The sequence below is a fragment of the Vombatus ursinus genome, unplaced genomic scaffold (assembly GCF_900497805.2).
Source record: "Vombatus ursinus unplaced genomic scaffold, bare-nosed wombat genome assembly UNPS02014959.1, whole genome shotgun sequence".
Taxonomy (NCBI): Eukaryota; Metazoa; Chordata; class Mammalia; order Diprotodontia; family Vombatidae; genus Vombatus; species Vombatus ursinus.
Genome location: NW_020954737.1, coordinates 11375607 through 11392435, shown reverse-complemented (window position 1 = coordinate 11392435; position 16829 = coordinate 11375607). Strand labels below are relative to the sequence as shown.

Here is a 16829-nt window from a genome sequence, read left to right as displayed (position 1 = left end):
AAAATAAACATTATAAATTTAAATATAAAGTAAGAAAAAACAAAAAATGTTCTATGCACAGCAGAACATAGAAGTTTCAAATTATATAGTGATAAGTTTTCATTTCAAGAAAGCCTGTATATTAAATACTGTTCATTATGTTGAAAGTTGTCCATCTTTTATTTGCTTTTGTGTAGGTTTTCTTTTACTCTCTGCTGTACACTTTTTACTTTATTCTTTTTCCCCTCCTTCCCCCTTACCTACCATCCCAAAGCAGCAGTTGAGTATTGGATACACACACACACACACGCACACACACACACATATATACATATATATGTATATATGTGTGTAGGTATTGATATATACATACACTTATACATATATACACATACATACCTCCATACATATATATGTGTGTGTGTGTGTGTGTGTGTGTGTGTATGTGTGTGTATACTTTCCCCAACAGATTCTACTCCTGATCTTTGGTTTTATGTTTGTGCATATCTTTTTATTTTTCCTCTCTCTCCTAACTCCTCTACTTTACTTCTACCTGCTACCTTACCCTCCTTTTACTTAACCTACCTCCACTCCAGCAATCCCTTTCTTATCTACCCATTGCCCTAAACGTAAACCCCCTTCTATAGTCCCCACCTATTCCCATAACTCCCTTCTAAAGATCCCTCCTTTATTCTCTCCCCCCCCATCCCCTTAGAGTTTTATTTCTTTCTAAATTTGGAAGTCTTTTATACTCTTCTAAATGTATATGTATTTTCTGCCTCTTAAACCCATTCCTGATGAGAGTAGGTTTACAGAACTAACAGCCCCCCTCCCTAATCTAATTCCTCTGTATTGGTTCTTCCTCTTGCACCTCATTTGTAAAAGATAATTACTCTTTTAGCTCTACTTGAATAGTTTTACTTTTTGAACTCATATCATACTCAGGTCTACCCCAGTCTTCCTTGTAAGTTACCTAATTACTAGTAACAATCTTAGACGTAGGTTTTACATTTTTCATACATAAAAGGCAAATATTCTATCCTTATTTAGTGCCTTGTAATTGGTCATTGGTATGTACCTTATATTTCTCTTGGTTCTGGTATGTTAAATCTTCTATTGAGTTCAAGGTTTTTTGTTGCTGTTGTTGTTGTTGTGTTTTGTTTTGTTTTTGCTTTTATTTTTGTTTTGTTTTTAACAAAGACCTGAAAGTCTGACAATTGATCAAACATCCATTTTGTTTTCATTCAGAATTATGCTTAGCTTTGCTGGATATGATATTCTCGGCCAGGATCCCAATTCTTTCATTCTTTGATATACAATGTTCCAAGACTGGTGATCTTTTAGTGTTGCCCCTGCTAGGTCTTGTGTGATTCTAACTGTGGTACCACTGTATATAAATTGTTTTTTTTCCTGTTGCTCATAGTATTTTGTCCTTGATCTGGAGGTTTCGAAATTTGACTATAATATTCCTGTAAGTTTTCCTCATAGGTGGTCATTTTTCTATTTCTGCTTTCCCCTCTTGTTCTTCAGGACAATTTTCTTTAATCATTTCTTGTATTATTATATCAAGATTCTTTTTTTGATCAGAACTTTCAGGTAGCTGAATTATTCTTATGTTTTCTCTTTTTGATCTGTTCTCTAGATCCATCGTTTTTCTTATGAGATGTTTCACATTCTTCTATTTTTTCATTCTTTATATTTTTTTTATTTCTTCATCTCTTATAATTTCCTTGGCTTCCCCTTACCCAATTCTGATTTTCAAGGAGTCATTTTCTGCCTTAAGATTATGGATCTCCTTTTCTAATTGGTTTACTTTCTTTTCATAATCTTCTTGTTTGTCTTGTATTATTCTTATTTTTCTTTTTAGTTTTTCTGAAGTTTCTCTCATTTAATTTTTAAAGTCTTTTTTTTTTCATTTTTAGGCAATTGGGGTTAAGTGACTTGCCCAGGGTCACACAGCTAGTAAGTGTCAAGTGTTTGATCTGAGGCCGGATTTGAACTCAGGTCCTCCTGACTTCCGGGTCAGAACTCTATCCACTGTGCACCTAGCTGCCCCCTAAAGTCTTTTTTTTTAAGTTTTTCAATGAGTTCTTTTTGGGCAGGCAACCCTTTGACATCACTGTTTGGGGTAGAACATGGTTTCTTTGCTTCAGTATCCTCCTCTGAAGACAAACCCTTATCTTCTTTATTCCCATAATAGTTCTCCATGGTTGCAATCTTTCTCCTCTGTCTGTGCATTTTTTTGGTAATAATTTAGTTTTTATAAACACCTGGGGTTTGTGGGGGGAGGGGGGGAATCTTCTTCAGTTCACCCTTCTGACCTTGAACTCAAACCAAGACCTCCAGCTTCCTGTAAGTGCCTACACCAGAAGCGTCCCCACCCCACTGCTTCTTCACTCACTGGGCGTGTGCTGGTTCCTTCTTGCCCTCGATATGTCTCTGCAACACTGCTAGATCTGGCGTTCCTTGTCAGCAAAGGTTCCCTAGATCTTCTCCAGGTTAGATGCTCAACTCCCCTTCCTGTCTGTCTCCAGGGGTAAAAGTTCCTGTGGCTGGGGCTGAGGCAGCATCCTAAGCCAGCTAACCCCAGGGCTTGTCTATTGTTGTATAAGCAGCTTGCCCCTTGTTGTTGAAGTGGACCCTAGCATGGAGGTGTTTACTCTTCACAGGGAGGAAATCTCATCCAGGATTTTTCTTCAGATCTTCTCCAATTGTCCCAGGAGAAACCCTCTTCTGCTCCTACTCTTATTTGTTTACATGGCTCTATGTTCACCCAGAGGTGCTATTTTATTTCTTTAGTGGAGGAAAATCTTGAGAGCTTGAAATTTTCTGACCTACTCTACCATCTTTCCAGAATCCTCTCTTCTATTTCAGTTCTTACCTGAAAACGAGCCTCCTTCTGAACATTCCCAACAAGTAGTCATTCAGAGCTTCAGTTTCTTTATCCATAAAATGAGCTGGAGAAGGAAATGGTAAACTGCCAAGAAAACTCCAAATGGGGTTATGAAGAGTCAGACACAATTGAAAAATGACTCCACAAAGGTGTCTTCCAGCTCTGAAATTCTGAAATTCTTGCATTTTCTGTGTTTTCCTTTCTTGCACTTAATCATATATTGTCATGTATTATAATTTATCAAGGATCACAAATTTGGAATAGAAAGGAACCTTAGAGGTCACATAGTCCAATCTCCCCATATTGTAAATGAGAAAATAGGGACAATTAGAGAGATGAAATGACTTGCCCAAGGTTACACAGATAAGTAAATGGCAGAATTACTTAATTGTGACTTCAGTCTTCTCCAGCTAGGATCCTGGTTTCAGGAACTTTGCTTGCTACTTTTCTTGAACTTTCTATGGGTAATCAATGGAGACTGGCCTGATGAATGAAGGAAATTCTTCCTAATATCTCACTTTAATCTTCCCTGCTATGCATTTAATCCATTTCCTTTTCTTCTATCCCCTTCTGGAAGTGGGATTAGATCATCACTAGCCTCCTTAAAATGATAATTCATCATATACTAAGTTCTCTTTTTGTTTGCTTAATCCTCTGTCCTCTGTGGTACTTACTCTTGAAGTTATAATGATTTGTATTCTTGCCTATTTTGTCTAATAACTTTTATAAAAATTAACATAAATTGTAAAAAGTTAATATAAAAGTCAACCTACCTTCTCTCTCCACTTCTCCCTCCTTCCCCTCCCCCTCCTTTTTCTTCTCCTCTTTCTCCTTTTCTTTTTCCTCTTCCTTCTCTTCTTCTTCCTCCTCCTCCTCCTCTTCTTCCTACTCCTCCTCTTCTTCCTCCTCCTCCTCATTCTCTTCTTCTTCTTCTGCTTCTTCTTCTTCTTCTTCTTCTCCTTCTCCTTCATCTTCTTCTCCTTCTCCTCCTCTCTTTTTCTTTCTCTCTCTTGACTTATTATTTCATAAAAGTAGAGGATTTCTGGTATGAAAATTACCTGTGTTGATACACATAGACAACTCCCGTGTACTAGCTGGGCAGAGGGCAGTGGGCTGGGGGCAGTGAGAGGCTTGGAGACTTGCCTTTGACCCTGCAATAAGGTCTTCCTGGCTCAGAGTAGGCCTTCTATCCACTCTAACCCCAACCACCTTTTTTAACCGCATCAGAGTTTTCCTTTAATGATATACCACTTTCCATTAGATGTCAGAAGAATTGGTGGCTTCTTGGATCCCAGTTGTGTTCCCAGCTTCAATATCCATGGTGACTAAAATGGAACCTCACCACTCTCTATAATGTTTTCCTCAATCTATTTAATTGTTATCCCTCTACACAAACTTTACTGGAAGCTCTTTTAATGTAGAGTTAAAAGAAGAGAAGCAAAGGGGAAATAGACTGAGTAGGGAAAACAGAGAAGAAAATTATGAAAAGAAAACCAGGAAAAGCCGTTTTCTAGTCAAGAGTTTTACTTCCTTTACTTCTGGACTATGGAAAATTAGGCCAATTGAGTGAACATCATTGGGGAAAAAATGGCTCAAGGATGTTTACTGAGTTAGGTGGGTAACTAATTTATTAGTAGGGGGTAGCGAATGTTAAATTTATAGAGGACTGTTGTCCTGGGTGCCATGTGGTCTTTTAAAGAACCTAGCCACCAAAACCATGTGACTCACACATGGGCTCAGACCTCATCCACGCAGAGCACACAAGCATTGCTAGTCTTGGCCACAAATGCTGCATGGAAATGGGAGGTGAAAGTTGGAGGAGCTCCATCAATTGTTGCTTTATGGACCTCTAACATTTCATGAGCTTGCCCCCAAATTGCAGCTCCCAGATGGGGTCATAAAGCGAGAGGGATCTTTACTCTTCATCTGACAAAGGCAGAGGAACTAATGTGTGCTTTCTGTGATGAAATGCAGGTTGACAACACATTGCACTGAGCACATTAAATAAATAACATTAAAATCACTAAAGCCATTACCGAGTGGTCATAACAACAATTAATAATATGGGGAAATAAGGGACTGAACCGAGAGCTATCTTACAACCTCGTCTTTCAAATTTATAAGGGGAATCTAGGTGTCTCACTATAATCCAATTTGTCAGGAGACCATCCTTCCAGAGCCTGCTTCTTAAATATTTCAGAGTTTAAAGAGATAGAGAAAATTATCTGCACAGAAGTTAAAGTCTTGGTTCAGTAACATATTTAATGAAAGTCAATGGGAGATATGTAAAGACTCATGTGGCTCAGAGTATGGCCAGTCTTCTGAGAAATCCCAGGTGGTCTTATGGGACCAAAACTATATTTCATGATAGGGAGATTTCAAACATCTCCAGGTAGGGCACCAATGGAAGTGTGAAGCCTTAACTCATTAAGAAGGAAATCATAAGCTTGTCTGAGTCCTAGAGCATGAAAATGGGTGGTCTAATAAGGTTTTCAAATGTGACTTTCAATTTCTCTGGCAGCTGTTTGATCTCATAGTGTATTAACTGAGGCGATGGATGTAATGTTGCTATCATTCTTCTGTAAGATAACATAAAGAGTTGCTGCCCATGCAGTAGTTTGATTAAATAGTTTCCTGTGCTCAAATTGTATAAAGAGATGCAAATCCATGTATTTCCCCCTGTTAATAATGAGGAAAAGACAATGCTTGTAGGTCTTAGAACTGGAAAAGACATAAAAGTGGATAGATTTTCAAAGATGCTGGAAAACAACTCAGCAGAATAGAACTAACATAAAAAGAGAAGATGAAAAAGAGTATGGAAGAAAAATAAATGAAGAAAAGAAGACAAAGGAGACACCATTGGATGCAGATATAGGAGCAGTCAGAAGAAAATTGATTACTAAAAAGTAGTGGAAATAAAGTTTGAGCCTGTGTCCAAAATTAGCTAGACTTCTTTGGATTAAATAAAAAGATAGTGTAGGAGCTCAGTCTGATTTCCTGAGAACATTTCAGGCCATTCTAGGCTATCTATACTTCCAATCAGTAAGATGGGACACAATTCCCCAGAGTGAGAGAGGACATTTTATTGGTCACACTTTCTAACAAATATGTGTGAAGGAATAAAGGAGAGGGAGAAAGTGTTCTGAGCTCTACATTTGGATTTGTCACCAAATACAATTGCAGTTTGTGTGAGAAAAGGGAAGCAGGAAATTTAAGGGTGAAATCTTAGGCTAAGTCCATTGGGGAAGTATATGAGATGAATCAGGTCCTGAGTCCACTGGCCTAAAAATTCAAATTTTCTCTTGAGGTAAATCACTGACCTACCTATTTCTTCCCTACCCTCACCAGAGTTTTAATGAATTCCTTAGAAGTCTTTATTTTCTAGATAGTGATTGAATCACTTGCAGGACAGTCAGCACAGTTTCAAAGATTCACAAATGAATCCCAGTCATTTAATTCTCCATCACATACATAGGTACAAAATTCAGGGTTATTCCCCTAGATGATTGTTCTTTTTGTGGTTAAGAATACTTGGAACAATTGAGAAGAGGTGTAAGACAGAGAGGATGAAAAAAGAGAGGGAGAGAGAACCATACCTGCTCCAATGACCTCTTCAATTTTCACAAAAGACACATCGATTTCCTTGGCAAACTCCCGGACAGCTTCATTGGGATCCTCATAAGTGAAGGGATCGATGTAGATCTTCATTCCTGGGGAGCCTTGTTAGAGGAGATAAGGAGGGTTAACAACCCAAAGAGGAAATGCTTTGTATTATGAACACTTCAGAAGATACTAGGGCTATATACTATGTCTGTTCTTCGATTGGTCCCTTCCGTATACAATTTTCCAAATAATCATTTTAATTTCTTCTCTCGTCTTATCTGGCCTCCCCATCTCCCGTCCCACTCAACCTTTCCAGGTTGTCTGTAAGCTCCTTGAATTAGATTGGAAGTTCCCGGAGGGCAGGCACTGTCTTTTTTATTGGTATTTGTATCCCCACCACTTAGCACCTTGCCTGGCACATAGTAGGTGCTTAATAAATCTTTATTAATCGATTGACTGCTCTTGCTTCTCTGTCCTCTACTTCTCCTCCATATTTTCTTCTCTTCTCAAGCTCTTCTTGAACTGTAGAGCAGATTACTTATAAGTGACAGATTGGGACCAGTCCCCCACATCGAGTTGCTCACAGAAGCCAGGAAGGTGATTGATGCCACGCCAAATGCATTAGCAGAAAAGTGGTGGGAAAATGGTAGGGTAGATATCAATATTTATCAACTTGACAACTTTCCTGAGTGGAGGCCACTGTTAAGGTTATAACTGACTGTTTCTGGTCCAGGACTGAAAAAAGGATGGGGACGGATCAAAAAAAGAAATTGCTATTAGAAAACCAGCAAGATGGAAGTGCCAGAAAAAAAAGAAGAGAAGAAAGTGACCAGAAAGTCTTAAAAACCACTAATAGAAAAAGAGAACAAATTCTATAAAGGGGAAAAAAAAACCATTAGATATAGTGAAAGAAAAATGGTAATTGAAGCCCCTTCCTTCAGATACACAAAAGTATATTAAAAAAAGGAATAAAATAGTGAAAGAGAAATAGATAAAAGAATATAGACTGTGTCACCGATAGATACGGTGGCAAGATAAATAGGTGTGCACAGGAAGAAAATAGAGAATTGTCATTGCAGGAAAGATACATTCAAAAGTGGAAGAAAGAGGACAAAAAAGTAAATGGAACCCAAGAAATAAATGGTTTCATTCACAACTGTAATTTTTCAAAATTCCTGAAACGTCATTAGAAGAGGTATGAACAGAGTGTATACTTTTTCGGTGGTGAGGTTATGGTTGGAGGGGAAAGCACTATTCTTTAAATAGTGCCTTTTAAAAAATGTTCAGCTCTGGTTGTCTCCAGGTCAGGTCAGTTTAAAGGGGGTTAGTAAGGGACTAATATAAAACTAAATTCATGATACGGCAAATGAGAACAGAAGAGAGTGAATTTTATTTGAAGTCTCTTCAGATTGCTTTCTACCCCAATGTTCTATGCTTTGTTGACTTTTTCATCCTTCATATATAACATAGCAAGAAGAACTATTTTGGTAGTTTCATAATTCCTATTTAATTGATACCACATTTGTTATACAAGCTATATCATCTGTCTTAGAAGACCAGGGTTCGATTTCTAGAATGGAAGACAGTGGTTCCTTCTCTCTTCCCCTGGTTCCCTGCAGATAGTTAGAAGGAAGAAATGAAGGAAGGGAGGGAGGAAGAAACTAATTGGGACAAATCAGAAGAGGAAAGTATATTAGTAAAGAATTTGAGAGAACTAGCCAGACCATTCATACATATTAAATCTCACTGAAATCTGAATTATTCAAACACCAGTCACAAAAAGAAAAAATGCAAAACCTCCAACAACAACCATTCTGGGGGCAGCTAGGTGGCGCACAGATAGAGCACAGGCCCTGAAGTCAGGAGGACCTGAGTTCAAATCCAGTCTCAGACTAGACAGTTGACACTTACTAGCTGTGTGACCCTGGGCAAGTCACTTAACCCCATTTGCCTAAAAAAAACCAAAAACAAACAAACAAACAAAAAAACAACCATTCTGGATAACATTGTCTTCCAGAGATAATATTTTCACATCATTCAAAAATTAGTTTGTAAAAATCTGAATGATATTGAAATGGGAACTTGATCATTGATATGAGAACAAAGGAAATGGATAGATCATCTTGTTTCTAATGTAAGTATTCCCTTCCCCAGAATTGTCACTGCATTTTAACAGATGACAAGAAAGGAGCAGGGAAAGATGAAGGCTGCTCATGGACCACACTCTTTTATCTTCTCAGTGCACTGTACCATTGGAGAGGAATTGACGTTCTTGGTGTGTAACCGTAGCACACTATGACAAAAGAGCAGGTGAGGGTGGATAAAACTGGTCTGGAAGGGTCGGTAGGACCCAAATCAATCTCTTTCTGGAGACTTATTTGAAGTGCAAAATGAACAAGAGCTTTTAAGCACCCAGAGGGCTCATGTTCCTAGTCCTCTAGTGTTTAAGGAACTACTTGCTTCAAGAAATGTCTGGGGAAGGTGAATGAGTGGGAAGAGAGATCAGTTAGCTAGGTGCTTGTTAATTGCTTTTTAAATGACTATTTTGGTGTTTGAGACTCAATGCTTATAAATGAAACATTCTAAACTCTCAAATAGGAATTCGTTCAACAAAATTAAACTGCCCAGAATGTACTATAATGAAAGGTTACAAAAAAAAATCTATTTAAAGATAGATGGGAAAGAATTCTGAGTTAATGAGGTTTATAGTCATTGGCCCCAATCAGATCAGGAGGAAATCTATTCTCTAGGGAGAAATCGTTCATCTTTTGAAAGTTGGTGAATTCCTTTAGGCCACAAATGTACCTCTGAGTGCACCCAAAGTGCAATTTACCAAATGCCTCAGAATACCAGAAAGACTTCGTGGTATTTGAAAAGGGAAGCACTTTATTCACAGAGAATAGCTTTCCAGAAGCAAGTTCACAAGTAAGGCCAGCAATGTATATATGTGTGGCTATTGGGGAAGGGGACTTTATTTCACAAGAAGGCCTTTCACACATGGCCTGGATCTGCAATTTCTTTGGCAAAGGGAACTCTCAGGTGAGTAAATTCCCTTTACTAACACCAGCTTGCGCCTACTCTGCATTTTACAGTTTTAAGAGAATTGCCTAGGACACTGGGAGGTTAAGTGAATTGCACAAGGTTGTCCTTGACCCTAGGTCTTTCTGGCTTTGAGGCCAGCTCTCTATTTACTATTTCGTGATGTCTCTCAGGACTTTAATGAGAGAGAGAGAGAGAGAGAGAGAGAGAGAGAGAGAGAGAGAGAGAGAGAGAGAGAGAGAGAGAAGCAGAGAAGATGCATGGAACGCTTGTGTTAAATTATAATTCATTTTATGGGAGGTGAAGTTCAAAGCAGCCCAAATACATGGTCTATGGAAATTCAAGCACTGATATTTGGGTCTCCCCTAGGCAGCTTGGTACTGCTATTGAAGTGAGGGAAAGAAGATTATAAAACTGAAAAAAAAGTCTCCCCCAAATTAAGGCTTTTCCCCTGAATTGAGGCTGCTAATATGGGCTTAGAAAAATGGACCAAAAACAATTCATCTGACTAATGGCAGGGAAACCTCATATACTAAATAAAGCAATTTGGCCCACTCATTTCTGAATGACACCTTTTTTCAGTTCTTTCTCAGGCACTTTATCTGGATATCTTCCAGTCCCAGAAGATAAGAAAAGCTTGGCAAGGCTGAACAGGTTATTTGTATTTGGCATCCTTTTTTTATGCCTTTTCCATAAGCTAGTACACTGTGCTGGCCTGTTTCTCCTTGCACTTATGAGGGAATAATTTTTAATTATCAGGAAAGTGGCATTTAGGGCAATGAATCATCCTGCAGTAAATGAGGAATTCCAATCATCTGTAGAAGCAGTTGGAGCAGAACATCTGTAAACATGATTCAGAAAAATAGTTCCTAGTTTGGGATCATTTAGAAATTCAGAGACTAGTTTGATCTTCCATTTCTGCAAAAGTACTGTAGGTAGAAGCTTTATGATTTCCAGGGCATCCCACAAGGAATGTAAAATTAGTTTTGTTTTTTTTCCACTTGCAATTCTCATGAAATTTTGCAATAACTATAATGTTATACATATTAATTACCCTAAAAATAATTTCACAAGTGTGACTGATATCCTAACCTGAATTTCAAAGACCAGGTTAGGGTCTTAGCTTATGTTTTTATTATTTACTTATTTATTTTTAGGCAATTGGGGTTAAATGACTTGCCCAGGGTCACACAGCTAGTAAGTGTCAAGTGTTTGGTCAGAGGCTGGATTTGAACTCAGGTACTCCTGACTTCAGGGCTGATACTCTGTCCTCTGTGCCACCTAGCTGTCCCCTGGGTCTTAGCTTACAAAAATCAAAAGGATCACCTTTTGATCCTCTAGCCAAACTGCAATTCAGAGTAGTAATTAGGTTGGAGTGAGGGGGGAATTAGTCCCAGGGCATCAAAATTGAGCGCTGCTTCCTTTCCACAGTAGGCCACAAGCCCCACCTAGCATGGCAAACTGACTTCCATTCCCTCACCCTGCCATGAGCCAGTTCTTTTGGGGCTCCATCACTATAACTTTCCTTTTGAGAACAAATGTACCCTATTGAAAAAGAGGCCAGCATGTAAGCCACTTGGAGCACACTAATGATGAATCAATGGCTCAATCAATCAGCAAGCCTTTATTAAGAGTCTACTCCATGGCAGGCACCATGTTAGATGCTAAGGATATTAAATACAAAGAATGAACAATCACTTCTCCCAGGGAGCTTACACTCTTCCTGTAGAATTGCTGAGGTGGGATTCTGAAGCCTTCCCACACTGAAGGAGAGCTTTCTGGCCCAGGCCCACTAATTCGTTCATATTCTGCCTCAGATAATTCTTAGTTGTGTAACTCTAGGCAAGTTACCTCTTTGGACCTCAGTTTCCTCATCCCTAAAATGATGCTTTTGGATTTGAAGACCTCCAAAGCTTTTTTCACCAATTATAAGTCACTGCCCCTTTAACTGTGGCTATGGCCAAGAAATCTATTGAAAAGCCAGTCCATATCAGTCCATTACTCAGCTTGTACCTAAAACCTTTCTAGGTGAGTAAGGCCTTCCAGAGCTTGCCCTAAGGACTCTCCATGTCTTTTTCACTACAGAATAAAATGAGTGTAACTTGAGTAAAAGTGGCAAGGTCTGGCAAATTTCTTATGAGTTTTTCAATGATTAAGACATATTTGCAAACCTGGCTGTAGTTAAAAAGAAAGTGCCAAGTTTTCAGGGTATAGTAGGCATTAGGGGAAGGATGGAAAATAGAGCTGATTTTAGGCATGGAGAAGGTTTACAGTAGGAAAATGCTGAAGCTGGAAAAAAGAGCCTTCCTCCGGTCCTTTGCAGCTCCGAAAGCATAGTATTCCCCAGAGGTTTGTCGTTCTAAGCAGATACGTGACAATTGTCCATATGGTTTGATATCAGGGGTTCCAAGGAACACACCTTCTCCCACCAAGCTCCCAGCCGCCATACAAGCTGATTCCCTGAAACTGTGCTATTAGAGATTCATTCATTTCTCCTAAAGTTATCAAAATGCCAATGCCTTTAGGGAAGGTAATGCCTTAGGTAAACAGCCATTTACATCATGGGGGGAATGAACGATTTGAAAACTGGATTTTTTTTTTCTTAACAGAAAGGCTTGGACTTTTTGTTTGCTTTGAGTGTCGTTATTTTAATAGCATTGCACAACTTTGTTACCCTTTGAAATAATAAGGATAATATCAGATAACACTCACTAAGCACCTACTGTGTGCCTGGTACTTTACAATTATTATGTCATTTGATCCTCACAACAACCCTGGGAGGTAAGGGTTATTATTATCACCATTTTGTAATTGAGGAAACTGAGACAAACAGAAGTTAAGTGACTTGCCCAGGGTCACACAGATAGTGTCTGAAGCTAGATTTGAACTCAGGTCTTCCTGACTCCAGGCCCAGAGCCCTATCCCCTGCACCACCTAAGCACTTGTGCATTTTCTCATTAGAAGAGGATACCATTGTAGAAACGTATCATCTGAAAATGATCAATATATTAAATATATTCAAATATACATAAATATATTAACAATGTATTATTGTATTATATATGTACATATACATGTGCATATATGTACATAAACATATACATATATATATATATTAAAAGACCTCACAGAAGGAAGGAAACAAGCATTTTTTAAATGCCTAATGTATGTCAGGCACTGTGCTAAGTGGTTTACAAATATTTCATTTGATCCTCACAATAACCCTGAGAGGTAGGTACTATTATCATCTCCACTTTACAGTTTAGGAAACTGAGACTAATAGAGGTTAAGTGACTTGCCCAGGATCACATAGCTAGGAAGTATCTGGCCACAGTTGAACTCAGGTCTTCCTGACTCCAGGCACAGCGCTCTGTGCACTATGGCACCACCTAGTTGTGCTACCTCACTTCAGAAGACCTTCAGTGCTTTGAGTAAAATATATGGAGGATTTTATGGGAGGGCATAGACAAGAATCCTGGGATCCCAATGGTGTAGAGAACTCCTGGTATGGGAGCTTCCTTCACTGATACAAAGGAGCAAACTACTCTGTAGTTTATGCTCTTAGAGACTAGCCCATGGGCTTAAACCATTTGCCCAACATCACACATAGGATGTGTCAAAGTTAGGAATTTAACTTATGTCTTCCAGACTCCAAAGTCAGCCTTGTATCCAGTCTACCATGTTGCTTTTCCTACCTGCCCCCTCCCCTTCAAAATAAATAAACAATAGTGGCACAAAGTAAGAAAGCACAAATCCATTGGATTATCTGTATTGGAAAGCTCATCGCTCAATTGAATCAGTGAGAAAGAAAAAAAATAGATATAAAGAACTGGACTGATAATTTCATTGATAAAGGGCAGTGCCAGAGGAGAGAGGAGGAGACTCCCTTTACTAACATGTCAGCCCCTTTTCTGAAACATAGAGTCTCATAAGGCTGCTTAGAATCATACCTACACAACTAGAACATGCCAGAGTCCCACCTCTGAAGATCTTAATAAAGCATGACAATTTTTCCTGAAAAATTTTATAAAAAGTAAAATTCCCTCAGATTCTCAGACACATTCTGGGCATGATAGTGTACCCCTATAATCTCTGCTATTGAGAAGTCAAAGCCGGTGGATCTCTTGAGCTTGGGAGTTCTTCAGCTGCACTGGACTAAATTGGCACTAATATAGTGAGCCTCTTGGGAACACCAAGGTGCCTACAGTGGATTAACCCTCTAGGTCAGAAATAAAGCGTGTCAAAGCTCTTGCACTTATCAGTAGGGAAATTGGATATGGGAGTGGCCACTGTACTTTTGGCCTGGGTGATATACCTTGTCACAAAAAAAAAAAACCAAAACAAAAAAAAAAAAAAAAAAAAAAACAAATAAAAACCAAAACCCAATTACCAGTCTCAGTTATCTAATTTGAGATACCACCCTTTCTAAAGTGGTACGTTAATCTCTTGTATAAGGTGATTAGATGCTACATACCCCATCATGCCTTATAATACTTTGGGTACCTGAAGGGAGATACCTCCTCCAATGGTGTGCATGGCCAGGGTGTTTTCAGAAGCCGTGAACATGAAAGGGGCCTTTTTGTGTAATTTTACTTGAGGACCTGATATTTAAACTGACATTATTTCCTTTGCCAAGTCTCATTGTGTTTTGAGGATATGTTCCCGGAAAACCTCGAGAAATGTCCTTTATAGATGCAGTTATTATTGCAGAATGTGATTTGGTTCCAAACTGAGGGGAAGAAAAGGATTTTGACTCGCTTTCTCTTGTTGCCAATGCTACTTAAGAGCTGCAAAGGTCCCAAATAACTACCCCTGGTAGAGGTGGTCCCCTTGGTAGAAGGCAGAGGGCAGTGCCAAGGAGGGATCAAAGGGACCATTTATGTGCATCTCCTCGGGAGGTGGTGTGGACATCCCGGTGATGAGCTCTGGGAGGAAAGCCAAGTGTAGCAATATCTATGATGGAGCGGCAATGACAACCTGGTAATAACCTGAAAGAATGAATGCAGGCTCTGAAGGCATCTAGCTGAGAACCAGCACATTAGGCACTTTTCTAGTGCTGCCTGCTTATATTTATTTGACACTTATTAAGCCCTCATGGTAAACTCAGCCACCTTCTTCGCAGAGGTTTCCACACTTGCTTCTCCACCGGGATTTCCTCACTGTTATTGAGCCTCCTGTCACCTGTAAGATGAGGCTACTCAAACAGCGCCTTTGGGGAAACAGTGGCAGGGCCCTGTTCCCTTCACTGGAAGAACGTGCTTTGTCTTCACCACTGAGATTCACAATGTCAAGTTGATTTCAGGTCCATTAATGCACTGTACTAGTGTCTACATACAATTAGAATCAAGGCATCATGATTATAAAATTAAAAATAATAATAATAATAAAAATGATAACAGTTCACATTGGCATAGAACTTTAATGTTTATGAAGTTATTTTAATCTATTATCTCATTTAATCTTTTTAACAACCCTTTTAAGGTTATGTGTTAATCTTGTCCCCATTTTACAGATGAGAAAATTGAGACTACACAATCAGAATGTGACTGAAGCAGGATTCAAACTCAGGTCTTTCTTCCTCTTACTAGCTGAGTAGCCTTGGTCAAGTCACTTAATCTCTGTTTGCCTCAGTTTCCTCAACTGTAAAATGAGGATAATAATAGCACCTACCTTCCAGGATTGTTGTGAGGATCAAATGACTTTTTTTTTTTAAGGCAACCAGGGTTAAGTGATTTGAGTTGAGTGTCTGAGGCCAAATTTGAACTCAACTCCTTCTGACTCCAAGGCTGATGCTCTATCCACTGCACTACTTACCTTCCCCAAATGAGATAATATTTGTAAAGCACTTCGCACTTATTTTTATTCCTGACTTCAGGTCCATCTGCTATACTGCATTTCAAAGGTCATTTAGTCCAATCTCTCACCCATTTCTGGATTCCTTTCTATGGCATCCCTGACAGATGCTCTCCTGGGTTCTGCTTAAATTTCTTTAATGACAGGGAGCTCACTATTGTCCATGAAAAGTTCATGCTTAGACTGAGCTGACATAGCATTCCATTTGTTAGTCTATCCTCTGGAGCACCACAAAGCAAGTCTGTTGTCTCTTCACTTATTGAAGACAGTTATCATTTTGCTACCTACCCTTCTATACACACAAAGACAACTTTGGCATTCTCTCTCTCAAAGCCAAATCTCATTTTTCAATTGTTTCTCATAGTATATGGTTTCCAGACCCCCCTTGATAGCCTGCATTTTGGGAACTATGTGACTAAGTTGATAGAGGGCTGTGCCTGGAATCAGCATGGTCTGAGTTCAGATCTGGCCTCAGACACTAGCTGTGTGATCCTGGGCAAGTCACTTAAATGCTGTCTGCCTCATTTTCCCAAACTGTTAAATGAGGTTAATAAGGATCAAATGAGACAATATTTGTAAAGCAGTTTAAAGCACTATATAAATGCTATCTATTATGATTATGATTATTATTATTTTATTACTTTCCTTCTTTGACATGAATTCTTTTATTATTATGTCTTTTAACATATGGCCTACAGAAGTGGTCTCCAACATTTTTGTTTCATGAACTTCTTTCAGCAACAAAAAACATTTTATGACTCCTCAGGGTAACTGAACACAGTACTCATCACAGTTTGTAATTATTTACTGCATAAGGCATCATTAAAGAATTTTTAGCACAAAAGCCTGGACTATCTTTGTGAATCCCCAAGTTCACACATCACTAAATAAGAACCATTTAGAATTAAAGTTAATACTATAGATGTGGTCTCACCAAAGCAGAGCATGGGGGAACTGTTACCTCCTGCAATGTTTAATATATATTCATATGTATATATACACACATGTAGATATATGTATAATGCACATATTTACATGTATATACAAATATGCACATATGTACACATGTGTGTTGGATATTGAAATGAGGTACAGGCAGTTGGGTTAAGTGACTTGCCCAGGGTCACAGAGCTAGTAAGTGTCTGATGACAGATTTGAACTCGAGTCCTCCTGACTCCAGAGACAGTGCTCTATCCACTGTACCACCTTGCTGCCCCTGAATATGGAAATGTTCACTGTGAAAGGACAAAGGAAGGGTCTCATAAAAATCTTAACATCTCTACTGACCTCCAATCTTACATCCAACTGCCTCCTGAAAATCTCAAGCTGAATGCCCCACAACTCAACATGTCCAAAACTGAACTCTTTTATCTTTTCCCCATATCATTCTGTCTTCCTAACTTTCCTGTTACTCTTAAGGGTGTCACCATCTTCTCAGTCGCCCAGGCTTGCAACCTACGTG

General features: G+C 38.9%; 1 protein-coding gene across 3 annotated transcripts in view; it reads right to left on the bottom strand.

Annotated features, from left to right (window-relative positions):
• EPHB1 (EPH receptor B1) overlaps positions 1-16829 on the bottom strand; it is a 722599-nt gene that overhangs the window by 81636 nt on the left and 624134 nt on the right. For all 3 annotated transcript variants that reach the window (XM_027845332.1, XM_027845333.1, XM_027845334.1), the window contains exon 10: positions 6469-6591. In XM_027845332.1, coding sequence (XP_027701133.1) covers positions 6469-6591 — 123 coding nt within the window. The remainder of the gene's footprint in view (positions 1-6468; positions 6592-16829) is intronic.